Raw genomic sequence first — 15074 nt, forward strand, 5'->3', positions numbered from 1 at the left:
GTTTATTCTTTTTCTGAATTCTGGATTAATTTCTAGTGTATGTCGCAGTTCCTGTGTCAGATTCAAATTAGGCTGCATGTTTAAACGCAGTCACCTGTGTTTGAGGAACCCGCATGTTTATTTGAAATAGTATCAGGCTTTATCTTTAGTCATACTGGTACTTCCATAGTTCACTAGTTTTACAGAACAAACCAATATCAAAGGACTAATTTTAATATTTATCTTCCTCAAAGGATCCATCTCCTCATGTAAAACGAGACTCAAAAACCACACTTTACAGTTACATTTTACATTTCTCTATTGGCTGTCTGCCTGCTGAAGTAAATAAGCATGCTGTGTGTTCTGACAGTGTGCACATACGGTATGATTCTGGGAGAGAAAACAAAAAACAATGAGAGAGCCGTGACAAGGAAGGTGGAACTAACACATCTCACATTTGCATGCGTGTGGTTAAATGGAAAGAGCTGTAGTTCTGAGTCTTCTCATGCTCCTGAGGGAAAAGTGGAGGTGGTTCGTCCAAACTCTGGGCCTTTGAGGGACGAAACAATCTTTCAATGGAATGGGCGACACTGTCGAAAGGCAAATCTGAAAATTTCCTCAGGGAACGATCAGTTATCAAATCCAGAGTCGGAAGAAGGAAATGTACTTGTGATCAAGCCAGCAATTAAGAGGAGACAAACTGAGTAAAGGCTTGAAGAACTATCAGCCCTATTGTGAGAAAGAAGTACACTTTAGCATACGTTTAGTACAGAAATAATAGACTTCAAAAGAATAGGCCTATACTTAAAGGGATAGTTCACCAAAAAATTAAAATTGTGTCATTATTTACTCACCCTCAAGTTGTTCCAAACCTGTATGAAGTTCTTTCTTCTGCTGAACACACAAAAGAAGATACTTTGAAGAATATGGGTAACCAAACAGTTGATGGACCCCACTGACTTCCGTAGTATGGGAAAAAAAATACTATGGAAGTCAAAAAGGCCCATCTAAATCTCTTGTGTGTTCAGCAGAAGAAAGAAATTCATAGAGGTTTGGAACAATTGATGACAGAATTTTCATTTTTGGGTGAACTATCCCTTTAAAGTGTGCTTTTTTTGACCCACTTAAGTAGGACTTAAGTATGTAATGGTAAACTATGTTAGTCAACACACCAAAATAAGTGTACTTAAATGTACATTGAAGTAGAACTTTTTAAATTTGACATTATTACAAAATGCACTTTTTAAAAGTGTACTTAAATGTGTTAAGAAGCATAGTCATGAAAGTGTCTTTACACTTAAGTGGCCTTTTATTTCATTCATATTATATTATCCACAAGTACAGTTCTTTAAAAATATACTTGTAAAAGATTTGACGATACACTACAAGAGTACATTCAATAAAATTAAGCGCCCTTCTTTGTCACAAGAGTCAGCCAGTTAGACTAAAAAAGCATTTGAAAAAAAAAAAAAAAAAAGTAACAGCTCAGATAAACAGAAAGCAGAACATGGGTGAACAAGCTAAGGGAAGCAAGTTCTTAATGCATCACAAATTTCTCAAACTAATTGCGTCCCCTGAAGGACGCAACTCTACTAGCTGTTCTTGAATTAGAACTTTAACATCTCTATTATTGTTTCTCTACTAAATAACATCTGTACTATTTACGTCTTCACCCGGGTTACCTACAAGACAAACAGACTGGCTATTAATATGAAATATGTTGTTTTGTTTGTGGTTTTTTATGTGAGGCCATGTGTGATCTGAGTAAAGGTGCAAGTTAATTATCAAACTGGAAGGAAACATGAACCTACACCATTACTGCACATTGCTGCTGTCATTTGACTCAATTTAAGGGTTCTTGGGCGATCGCCACAAAGAGGCCAAAGAGCATAGAAACATGCGGTTTCCGTTCAACTCTCATTCAAAAGTTGCTTTTTGCTTCCAACAATCAACCAACCTGGAATCTGTTTGTGATGGAGGTAGTTCTATGTGTTTTGGTTATTTAATTTCTGCTCTGTTACACAGGGTGTAAGGCTAGCTGATTTAAATCAGCTTTAAACATTAGGCCTTAACTAACCACAGTTTCCATTGAGCAGCTTCCGCATGTGCATGTGTGAGCAAGTTAATGACAAAACCACAGGCGAGTGAGAACTGCAGCCTACAGCGTGGAAGTCACTACAAGAACCCGGTTATTTCGACTTTCACTAGTTTATGGCTGCATTTCCATAAGAATCATACGTTTTAATAGACTGTAGCAACCAGCGGCTCCAATGGTCTCTACAATCTACATATCATGATTATTTTGGGAAATTATTTATATTTAACGTTGGAAATTCTAATCTGAACTATCATCTTACCACTTACCACTTAGGTTAATCTTGTTTGTAGGCCAAAATCATGGTGTGTTTAATACAATATGAGTCTTGTATGACAATTTTCCATCATAATCTCCATCATACATGCTTTCTGAGCAAAAAAACGGGCGCTGTTTGGTGGGAACAATCTCTGATTTGCATATTATTTTATATTTTTGGAATGGCTGTTTTGTTTTTAAATGTACAACCTGCATTAGTGTCCTCTTTGGTGAACTCTACAGGCCTCAACATGGGCTGTGTGGGGACCAAACCAGAGCAGGATCCTATTGGTAAATCGATGGGCAACGATGACAACCGCAACCTGACAACACATTACTCCAAAGACCCCACGACAGGGAGCAAGGATGTAAGTAGAAGAAGCATAAGTTTAAGTTGATTGTAGCAACCAGTGGCACCAATGGTCTCTACAATCTACTTGTCATGATATTGGGAAATGATTTCCATTTAACATTGGAGATACCATTCTGAAGTAACATCTCACCACTTACCACATAATTTTGCTTGTAGGCTATATATTTAATATAATATGAGTATTGTATGGCACAATACAGACATTTTTCCATCATAATCTGTACCATACATGCTTTCTGAGCAACAAAAATGGGTGTTGTTTGGAGGGAACAGCCCCTTATTTGTATATATTTTTTAACAAGGATGTAAGTAGAAGCATTGTGCAGTTTCCAGTTATTTAAAAAAAAAAAAAAAAAAAACATTTTCTGAAAAACGATCTTTTGAGGGTTATTGCTGCGTATGTTTTCCACTGAAAAAGTGCTGATTGAGTTGAAATGTTGAGATGAGCTAAACCATCAGTATCGATTGTTTCAGCATATTTTTTGCCTTCGTTTATTGCACTTCTACTTACTTCGAGACGGAGTTGTGAATGTATCTCAAGTACAGCTGTACAATATCATCTTGACTTTGCATAACATTTTTTTTTTTTTTTACCTAACCTAACCTGTTAATTGTCACCCCCCTTTTTAAGCACAGATCTGAACTTAAATGGTTGTAATTCATGAATGCTTTGAAATACAGACCAAATGTTGGTCTCTTTTTAAAGAAGCTTAAATGTGAACTTAAGCAGAATATTGCAGAAGTGAAAACACTTCCAAAAATGAAAGGGTTAAAAAACTTACTGTAATGCAGATGTACTGAAATTAATTTTTTATTTTATACAAAATCTATATTTTACAAATAATTTGGACTCTAAAATGTCTAACCAAGTTGTGTTTCAAATTTGAAATGGATATCAGAAAAATTAAGCTCGCTAAAAGGTTTTTAAAATACTGTTTCCTTTGTAACAATGCAAAATGCGAAACGGTTTTCACAGGATTTATTTATTGAGTGTTTAAGCTTTTGAATGAGAATAATTCAAATGAATTTATGATTATTACTAAAAAATGACTGCTAAAATGTGATGCAGAAAGAAGATACTGCCCTAACCCTAACGTCTAATAGCCGTCCAAACACAGCCCTGACGTCGGCTGTCAGTGAAAATTTAATATACGAAATGAAACCAAACACCTTATAATCACTGTTGACTTCGCTTATATGATGAAATATCATACATCTCGCAAGTTATTTTGGCAAAAAAGACATGAACAAATTCAAAATTATGTTTGGCTAGAAGTGGGTTACTCATAGCCAGTCTATGGTTAAACAAAATGGTGATGGATATTGCTTGCTGGGTGACTACCAAAACATTGAGAGTTAACAGGCTATACGCTATAGTGTGTTTAAATTTTTAAATTTATCACGTAGTTCTGCACTTGGATGGTTTCTATTTGCTTCTACCTGATTTGCATAATCACCATAAAAAGAGTTTGAAATGTTTATTTGTTTGAACAGATATCCTCTGTTTGGAAAGCTGCCTCAGATGACTCTGTTTTAACACTCAGAAAAGAGAACTGAAATGTCTAGTTTGTTGTCTTAAATGCTGCACTTATTTTTTCCATCTACAGAGCAGATCACCTCCCAAGTCAGCTTCTTCAGGGGCAGAAAGTAAGTGAAAGTGTCTTTGATTTCTAGAACATTGGTAGGAGATTTCATTCAGAAAGTTAGATTATCATAAAATTTTAAAATACTTTAGAAAACGTGTCCGTGAACATGTAAAAGTAGCTTGTTTTGAGGTTACTGGAGCTGTTGATAGTAAATACTGTTTTCCGCCTGCATTTCGTTGAACCTCAAAGTGTGCTATGCTTACTATTAGTAACAGTCTCAACTTTAACCATAGTATAACACAGAATATGCTCACCTCAAAACCTGTTGTACCCTGCTGGACCCATGCTAGGCTCACTGCTTGGTATAATTAAAAAAAAAGAGTGTGAAGAGCAGAACTGTATAGAATGTGTGATCACAGCTCTTTCACACTGAATATTCCATTTGTCTTTAGCTTCAGAGAACATTGCCATAGCTCTGTATGACTATGAAGCTATGCATGAAGGTGACCTTGGCTTCAAGAAAGGAGACAGACTCAGAATCCTTCAGGAGTAAGTAGGCCCCTGATTCTGTCTGATTCTACATATCGCTTCTTTGATTGATTGACTGATTCAATCATTGATTGTTGTGTTTAGGTCAGGTGAGTGGTGGAAAGCAGCATCTATCAGCAGTGGTCAGGAGGGCTTCATCCCCAGTAACTATGTTGCCAAGGATACTCTGGAAACTGAAGAGTGAGTAAATATAGTTTGTGTACATTTGTAGTGGTGTCATTGACCTCACGGAATATATATATATATATATATATATATATATATACCACCTCTGTCAAAAATGAGATGGCAGAAACCGCTAAACGCCACTTCCCTTTGTGCGCAAAAGTTCACAGAAGAACCAATCAAAAGCCGCAAATAGAATCATATTTTTTTGAGGATGTATGACAGTGTGTATATGAGCTGGCTTTCAATTGCCAAGCTGTATGTTTTTATCATGTTTTGTCCATTGTTACAGTAACAATGACACGATTTCACGAGTAGCAAGTAAACACAACAGTGTTCCTTTTGCTGCTATAAAACTGACCGAAATGGACGTTTTACTGTGTTGTTGTCCGAAGAGGTGGACTTTGAGGTTTTTGCAAAAAAAGCACACATGGTTTGGCAGCAAAAGACAGTCAAATTTGATAAATACCAATGAATTGAGTGAAATTACTAATCCTAAACACAGAAGCCTGATAAAAAATGCTATTTTAAAAGAAAACATTCCAGACAGACTTAGAGGTTTTCGCATCTGAATATATATATATATATATATATATATATATATATATATATATATATATATATATATGTGTGTGTGTGTGTGTGTAGAAATGTTTTTTGAGCAGCAAATCAACATTAGAATGATTTCTGAAGGATCGTGTGACACTGAAGACTGGAGTAATGATGCTGAAAATTCAGCTTTGATCACAGAAATAAATTACATTTTAAAATATATTAAAACATAAAACAGTCATTTTAAATTGAAAAAAAAAAATATTTCACAGTATGGATCCTTTCATTTTAATTTTTTTTAATGTACATCTATAACACTTTGTGTTATATTACTTTGGCATTACATTTCAGAAAAGTAGTTAACACTGCTGCGTGGGTGTTTGTAATACAGCGGCTGAGGAAATTATGGAAAATTTTATGCTTTTTTCATTTCTGACCACTGTAATTAATCTCGATTATTTTTGTCCTCTTTTGGGAAGTCAAAGAAATGCTATCGTAGATATTTTATTTTGCTATTGAAGCAAATGGAAATGCAAAAATATATATATATGCGATAGCATTTCTTTGACTTCCCAAAAGAGGAAATCAAAGATAAATGTATGCGTGTGCATGTGTGTGTGTGTGTATAATTTTAAGGTTGATCTATATTTATGTCTGTGTCTTCAGGTGGTTTTTTAAAGGTGTCAGCAGAAAGGATGCAGAGAGACAGCTGCTGGCCTCTGGAAACAAAATAGGGTCTTTTATGATCAGAGACAGTGAGACCACCAAGGGTACGTCCAGAGTGTTAAAGCTGTAGCTTTTTAGACAAGAAGTGTAATCTTGAAGCATTAGCAGTGTTATTTTTTTAAAAAGTTTTACTTCAGCCGCTCATCCACAAGCTCTTTATCTGCTCTTAAAATTAAACCTCTTCCTCTCAGGAAGCTACTCTCTGTCTGTCAGAGACTGCGACCCTCAAACAGGAGACGCTGTGAAGCATTATAAGATCCGCACACTGGATAATGGCGGTTTCTACATCTCTCCACGTATCACCTTCAACACCCTGCAGGATCTGGTTGCCCACTACAAAAGTAAGTATAAAATGCAAAGTGTGGACTACTGTAACATACATAATGTCACATTTCATTGAATAATAGAAATATTTTTACTGTGAGAATTTTACCAACCGTTTTCTTGAAGGATCGTTCACTCAATTGGTTTACAATTAACAAATCATATAAATGTACATCTACAGAGCAGAGCGATGGGTTGTGCCAATCTCTCACCACTCCCTGTCTGAGTCCCAAACCTCAGAAACCTTGGGAGAAAGATGCTTGGGAGATCCCACGTGAGTCCCTAAAACTGGATAAACGTCTGGGAGCAGGCCAGTTTGGAGAGGTCTGGATGGGTAAGACACATACAGCTTGCTGTAATATGTATTTCTTATGTGTCTGTCTACTCCAACAAATGTTGTTGTGCAACGTGACTTGTTTAGTAGGATCTGATACCTTTTCTATGTTTGACCAGGGTAAAATACAGGAATAATGGTTAGGACTCTAAATTCAGAATTTGACATGTTTCAGGCATTGGCAGTGACATGCCAATAAACCCACATTCAATATTAATACAGTTAAGGTACAGTCACATTTTTCAGTGTTCAGCGACTTTTCGTGGGCGAAATACAGTCATTTCAATAGAAATCTACGCAATCGCAGGTGGGCGAAATAATTCCCCACATAGATTTCGCATCATGCTTAAGTTAGTAACGCAAATTCCCACGTATTAAAGTGACGTTTTTGTGAGCTGTGCTTCATACATTGCTATACTGGTAATGAACAATGGATATTTTTGGCCTCGCAAAATTTTGCTAATGTGATTGTATTATATTATATTATATTATATTATGTAATAAATATTTTATTTGCACATAAATATGTTCCATTGGTGTCTTTTATCATTAATTATTTATTAATACATGTTAATTATGTATTATAATAAAATTACATTAATGTCATATATCATGTGAACTATATATAATATCTATTAATTTATGTTCAGTATTTATTATAAATATAATAAAAATAACCTTAATGTCTTATCATATTTTATTACATTTATTTATTTATTTATTTATTAATATATTTCGGAAAAATATTATAGATATAAAAGTTTAACAATGGTGTCTTATTGCTTCATTAACAGAAAATACATTAGATAAAAATGTAAGTATTCTATATGTGACCCTGGACCACAAAACCAGTCATAAGTCGCACGGGTGTATTTGTAGCAATAGCCAACAATACATTGTATGGGTCAAAATTATCGATTTTCCTTTTATGCCAAAAATCATTACGATATTAAGTAAAGATCATGTTCCATGAAGATATTTTGTAAATTTCCTACCATAAATATATCAAAAATGTATTTTTGTGAGTGGATATGCATTGCTGAGGAGTTCATTTGGACAACTTTAAAGGCGATTTTCTCAATATTTTGATTTTTTTGCACCCTCAGATTGCAGATTTTCAAATAGTTGTATTTCGGACAAATATTGTCCAATCCTAACAAACCATACATCAATAGAAAGTTTATTTATTCAGCTTTGTATAAATGCATAAATCTCAATTTAAAAAAAATTGACCCTTATGACTGGTTTTGTGGTCCAGGGTCACATATATGAATCACAATGGCAATGTTTTTCAATCAAATTATTATTATGACAATAACAATTTATTGTTTCATTAATTACAAACCTGAGAAAAAAACATGAACCTGTACCTAAAAAAACGGAACATGATCTGAAACAGGGTCCTGTCAGACTTTGAGCAGGTAGCGAACACTAATAAGTAAAAATGAAGAATACCAGTGAAACCCGTCTCTGTTTTCTCCTCAGCAACATACAACAAGCACACAAAAGTGGCAGTGAAGACTATGAAGCCTGGCAGTATGTCTGTGGAAGCTTTCCTCATGGAGGCCAACTTAATGAAAACCCTCCAGCACGACAAACTGGTCCGCCTCAACGCTGTGGTCACCAAAGAAGAGCCCATATACATCATTACAGAGTACATGGAGAAAGGTGTGACTTTAGCCACTCCAATATGCAAAGCATAGCCTTATATATCTTTGTTATTTATCGGTTTGCGCATATGTGTTTTTCAGGCAGTTTACTGGACTTTATTAAAAGCGATGAAGGGAATCGTGTCCAGTTGCCCAAACTGATCGACTTCTCAGCACAGGTGAGGCGGTTTAAAGGTCTCATTTGTTCAGTTAATGTGCTTTCCTCTCCATATAGAATCACGTGTTGTTGAAGACAGGTTTATCCTAGCAGATTTCAATATTCAAATGTGATAACCGACAGACAGTAATATTTGTGTACAGAGGTATGTGTGTGTGTGTGTGTGTGTGTGTGTGTGTGTGAGAGAGAGAGAGAGAGAGAGAGAGAGGGTGGAGTCTGCAATTAACATGACAATCTATTCCCCTTTCTCTTTGTTCCTGTTAATCCAAGATAATATCAGTTTGTTCTCTCTATTGTGCAAGTGATTCTTTATAACAGTAAAATATGCATCGAGAATCAGGTCATATGAAAGTTATGCTAAAAGATATAAAAGTAATATTGAAGTTGAGGAAGTACGACATAAGAATTGTCATTGATATTTCATTCAAGCGAGTGTGATGGTTGCAAAAAAAGGGTGCGACAGTGAGTTGGAAAGAGGAAGAGAATTGCAAGCACTTAACAAGATGAATCTGCCCTGACTGATAAGAGGATTCGCTAACACACACACGCTCACTCACACACACACAGGCACACGCACACACACACACATTTGTGAACTTTCCATTGACCTAATGATTTGTACACCGTACAAACTGTAAATTATATCCCCTAACCCTAAACCTACCATCACAGAAAACTTTCTGCATTTTTACATTTCCAAAAAAACATCATTTAGTGTGATTCATAAGCTGTTTTCCTCATGGGGACCAAAAATTTGTGTTTGTGGTCCTGGTAAACCCTACGTTGTGTTTACAAATTTCCCCACAAGGATAGTAATACTTAAATATTTTGACCTTAACTAAATTTGTACAGACAGCGTAGGGTTTACCAGGACCACAAACACACACACACACGGAGACTCATTCTAGCTTATTGTACCTGTTGCTGACTAACCTATTGTTCTCTTGCCCTCGGTGACACAAACTCTGTATTTGCGCATCATTAAAAGTAACTTAAACCTGATTCTTTTTCCTGACTTTAGATAGCAGAAGGCATGGCTTACATTGAGCAGAGAAACTACATTCACAGAGACCTTCGTGCTGCTAATATCCTGGTCAACAAGAGTTTAGTGTGTAAGATTGCTGATTTTGGACTGGCCCGTATCATAGAGGACAACGAATACACTGCCCGAGAAGGTTAGTCTGATCTGGTTCTCTGGCAGCAAACAGTGAAACAGATTTAATATAAGTTAGTAACTTGTGGATCAATGCATGTTTTTTTTTATAGGTTGTTGTCAGCGGAAGTTGTGTTAATATGTTTTTTGTGACCTAAGGTGCAAAGTTCCCTATAAAGTGGACCGCTCCGGAGGCCATAAACTATGGTTCCTTCACCATCAAATCAGATGTGTGGTCCTTTGGCATTCTGCTCACTGAAATCATCAGCTACGGTCGCACACCGTACCCAGGTTAGTGGTCACCTCAGTGCACTGTGAATATGCTAAAAGGTTCATTCTCCGGAAATGGTGCCATTCGTGTCTCCTTTTTGCGTCCCTATTTTTACCACTTATGCAGCTGAACTATTATTTGATTGATTTTACACTGGCAACCTCAGTTAACACAACTCAAAAAATTCGAGGAAACCAACTGCCTTAAATCATTTAGGTTTATATAATATTTATGAGTACTGTAAATTTATTTAATTTCTTATAAAAGTCCACAAAAAGTACATTTCTTGACATTAAACTATTACTCAAATTCGTTAGAAAATGACACACTTAAACTTAACCTAGTAAAAAAAAAAAATTATTAGACGCATCGAATCAGCTTACAAATATCTCTTGCATTTGCTGACTTGCTTAACCCTCATGTTTGATTTCTGGGTACACTCTTTATGGTGCGGGTCAAATTGACCCTAATTGGATTCAGTACAATTCCCCAAAAATCACACTATGAAAAAAACATACAATCAGATATAAATAATTAACTTTTATTATCAATACTTTTCACACATTACAAAGAATACATTTCTGAATTTATGATTTATAAAAATGTTTTTAACCACTATTTTTAAGACTGCCCCTCCCCCACACACGTGGGGCATTTGCGATTACACATTTATAACTATAATATCTAAAAATAAAGTAATCTTGACAAACTATATATCGTTTGAAAGCTTTCAGACTCTAATTTGGTGATTTTCAAAAGAAATGACAGAACAATAGAAAATAGAGATAGATGATCTGATGTGTTTTAGGGATTGAATTCAAATCAAATAGGATGTCTACTTCATAAATATTTTGAAAATTAAAGAAATATATGGTTCAGATCACTCAAAACATGGAAATTAAAGAGTCTTATAAGGTCACCAGTGGAGTCTGGATGTCATCTAGTGGAAAAGTTTAGTACTGCGCGCAAAAAATCTTACTGAAAGTTATTCATTTGAGATATCAACCTAAAATTGGCACAGAACTTGTTCGGATATTTAGCTTTGATTTTCTTGAAGTTTTAGAGTTGAACATGTTTTGTAAAATATGTATTTTATAGAAAATATAACAAGTTTTATTTTTATATTTTAAATGTTCATAAACTTGCCTATAACTTGCCTATATACAGTGCCTATAACTTTTTTTAAACTTTACTTTTACAAACTTAAGTCTGTGCTCTGAAGTATTCAAGATTTTAAGTCATTTTCATGTCCATGCTCAAAAAGTGGGACAGACAATTAACAGGTAAAACAACTTTTTATTTTCTAAAAACTTTGAAAATAAAAAGTTGTTAAACTCAGTAAGACAACTGGCACTTCAGGACTAGAGTTGAAGAGCTCTGACACACAACACAGAAATGTTTTAATTTTGGGTCTGTACAGTTGCTTTTGAATAGCTGCCTACAGTATATAGGTAAAATTGAACAGCAAGATCGTATAAATTTTCTGTATACACATTCCCTAAATGAGAAAAGTCAGAAAATTTCAAGAAAAAAACATAGGTTAGATAGTATTTCAGATAGCTTTAAAAAAAAAAAAAAAGAAATAGCTATTTTTTTACTATCTGTGGCGGACAAAATATTTTTCAGTGTTGAAACAAGGTGGGAAAAAGCTCCTTTTTACTTTCACAAGGGTATGAAAAACCAGCATAACAGAATATAACCAAAAAAATTGTCTAAACAATTAATTGTCTTAGAACATTAAAATATTCGGGTCAAATTAACCCACGAACATCACAAACCTAACAGTAATTATGTGTGTATATCAAAACACATCAGCGTTTTGAAACTGTGCATGCATGTTCATGACCCTAAATGAGAGAAAGTCACAAAATGTCAAGAAAAAAAACATAGGTTAACCAGTATTTCCAAAAAAAAATTTCAAAAAAAAATCAAAATGGGTCAGTTTGACCCGCAACATAACAGGATTAATATAATCAGTTGAGTTTACATAACTGTTTATTGACCTCTATTTGAGTGAAACAAGCTCACTTTAGACTACCATTCAAATGTTTGGGGTCTCTAAGGTTTTTTTTTTTTTAATGTTTTTGAAAGAAGTCTCTTCTGCTCACCAAGCCTGCATTTATTTGATCACAAATACAGTAAGAACATTGTGAAATATTATTACAATGTAAAATAACTGTTTTCTATGTGAATATATTTTAAAATGTAATTTATATCCAGTAATCAAAGCTGAATTTTCAGCATCATTACTCGAGTCTTCAGTGTCACATGATCCTTCAGTAATCATTCTAATGCTGATTTTCTGCTCAATAATTATTTCTTATTATTATCAATGTTGAAAACAGTAGTCCTGCTTAATATTTCTGTGGAAACCATGATAATTTTTTTCAGGATTCGTTTTGTAACAACAGAAAAGTCTTTACTGTCATCCGTGCTAAATAAAAGTGTCCCCCCCACCACCCCACCCAAAAAAAAAAATTCTGACCACAAACATTTGGACATGATTTTCACTTTTTAGTTTTACAGTGTATTTTTAAATGTTTGTTTTTCAATGGAATATTAGCTAATCTGCAAGAAAAGTTCTGTTCAAAGGTTCTGTTATACAGTGACATTTCAGTCTAAAACTGTTTGATTTTACTGTCATCATATTTGAGGGAGTGACCTTATAAAAGTATTAATGAGCACCCTGTCCAAACAGAAGTAAACTTCAGTCTTTATCATATTTCATTATATAGATACACTTATTTTGGCATTGTCAAACTCAATATTTCTCTTTTTAACAATATATTTTCTGCACAAGACCAATAATATGGTGTGGTGCAATCTAATTTTGCACAGTTTCCAGAGAATGACCCAAAACTAACTTTGTGGTTTCAGCAGATGCTAGAAACTTAGCAAAATCATTTTACTACCTGTTTCTGTTGTGTGTTTAGGTATGACAAATCCGGAGGTGATCCGTGCTCTGGAGAGAGGATACCGTATGCAGCGTCTGGACTCCTGCCCTCAAGAGCTCTATGACATCATGCTGGAATGCTGGAAGAACAAGCCGGAGGACAGGCCCACCTTTGAGTACCTGCAGAGTGTACTGGAGGACTTTTACACGGCCACTGAGAGCCAGTATCAGCAACAGCCTTGAGACACACACACACACACACTTTGACATGACTTCTTGCATAAATCCCTCGTATCAGGAACTCTCAAAGAAATGTATCCTTGCCAACCTGTTGACTTTATACATATGTAGTGAAATCAAATGTGAAAAGTTATAGTGTGTTATTTAAATGACATGTAAATGAATACAATTTCAGAATCTCATTATAGCAGTTTTATTCCTGTCATGCAGAGCCTTTTTCCTTACACTGAGTGTTGCACAACAGAAGCTATATGAATTTATCATTTAAATATAAAACCATTTTTCTCATTAACATTTCTGATTTATTTGTAAAAACCTTATGTCAGATGTATTTTAAAACTAATATGTTTGTGTAATTGAGAACACACATTAAGAGCATTAAACTAAATTGTTTTGATTGTTAATGAGAAGATTAATTCTAAAACTTCAGCCTACATTAGGTTTCAGTTCAGTTATTGTGAATTAGGAAATGTGTAGAAATATATTTGTTCGGCTATTGAATCGATTCTGAATTATTGCTCCAAACGTTTTAGAAAAACATCTATTCCTAAGGTAGTTATGAATATCTCTTTAGTTTTGATTTTAAAGAGTATACTTTGAACTTGTGTTAAAGGACTTTGTGTATTGTGATTGTATGAAATTGTAAATTATGCTTGATTTTTGAGATTTTAGGTTTATTTGGTACCTTTACACGCCTGAAGCTATTTAATGTGTGATATGTGTCTTGCTTTCACATCTTCGGTTTTGTTGATATTTGTGTGAACTTTTGTGCAATAATAGTAAAGGATATGTAAGATTCTTTTGTTTCATTCTGGTTTCCTGCAGGCACACTGAGGCACCTTATTTGTGGCTTCATTAACATTAATCTAACTTGTGTAAAACATGATTCTGATTATGCAGATGATTTTCAGTTCTCCCTTCCCTGATGTCTTCTGCAAAGAGTTCCCTATAAAAACAGCACAACGATACCCTTGCTATTTTTGTATTTGTTGTTACAGTTAGTCCACAAAACAAATAAATGTATTTAATTTTGAGCCTATAAAGGAAAAATGTCATTCACTCTCATTCTCATAATAGCTCTACAATTTTTTTTTTTATTGATGCATTTATTAAAGTTTACAAGACCATGAAAAATTACAATATTGTTAAAACATAACTTTTTTGTTATGTCTTACTTATACTTTGTCATACTTATTATAAAGAGTTTTCCCACACACCAGCATTATAATCTTAACAATATATATTTTTATAACTTTAGTTTAATGATTGTATTTATTAGTATATATGTTGCTGACTCACAAAGAAATACATTTTGCAAATATTTTTGCATCTTAGTGTAACTGTCTGTTTTTCTCCACACATACAGTATCTCACAGAAGTGAGTACACCCCTCACATTTTTGTAAATATTTTATTATATCTTTTCATGTGACAACACTGAAGAAATGACATTTTGCTACAATGTAAAGTAGTGAGTGTACAGCTTGTATAACAGTGTAAATTTGCTGTCCCCCCAAAATAACTCAACACACAGCCATTAATGTCTAAACCGCTGGCCACAAAAGTGAGTACACCCCTAAGTGAAAATGTCCAAATTGGGCCCAAAGTGTCAATATTTTGTGTGGCCACCATTATTTTCCAGGACTGCCTTAACCCTCTTGGGCATGGAGTTCACCAGAGCTTCACAGGTTGCCACTGGAGTCTTCTTCCACTCCTCCATGAAGACATCACAGAGCTGGTGGATGTTAGA

The 15074-nt window shown here is 34.6% G+C and overlaps 1 protein-coding gene across 2 annotated transcripts in view; it reads left to right on the forward strand.

Moving 5' to 3' along the window:
• hck (HCK proto-oncogene, Src family tyrosine kinase) overlaps positions 1-14124 on the forward strand; it is a 33049-nt gene extending 18925 nt beyond the window's left edge. The window contains exons 2-13 of one of the 2 annotated variants that reach the window (XM_051880104.1): positions 2576-2700; positions 4313-4352; positions 4744-4840; positions 4925-5020; positions 6224-6327; positions 6475-6624; positions 6789-6941; positions 8427-8609; positions 8693-8769; positions 9790-9943; positions 10081-10212; positions 13126-14124. In XM_051880104.1, the coding sequence (XP_051736064.1) occupies positions 2584-2700; positions 4313-4352; positions 4744-4840; positions 4925-5020; positions 6224-6327; positions 6475-6624; positions 6789-6941; positions 8427-8609; positions 8693-8769; positions 9790-9943; positions 10081-10212; positions 13126-13328 (1506 nt within the window). In that variant the 5' untranslated portion in view covers positions 2576-2583 and the 3' untranslated portion in view covers positions 13329-14124. Of the gene's footprint in view, positions 1-233; positions 1786-2575; positions 2701-4312; positions 4353-4743; positions 4841-4924; positions 5021-6223; positions 6328-6474; positions 6625-6788; positions 6942-8426; positions 8610-8692; positions 8770-9789; positions 9944-10080; positions 10213-13125 lie in introns of those variants that run through there. The other variant, XR_007927519.1, reaches the window with a different exon arrangement.
• Positions 14125-15074: the final 950 nt, after the last annotated feature.

This window comes from Ctenopharyngodon idella, chromosome 22, assembly GCF_019924925.1.
Source record: "Ctenopharyngodon idella isolate HZGC_01 chromosome 22, HZGC01, whole genome shotgun sequence".
NCBI lineage: Eukaryota > Metazoa > Chordata > Actinopteri > Cypriniformes > Xenocyprididae > Ctenopharyngodon > Ctenopharyngodon idella.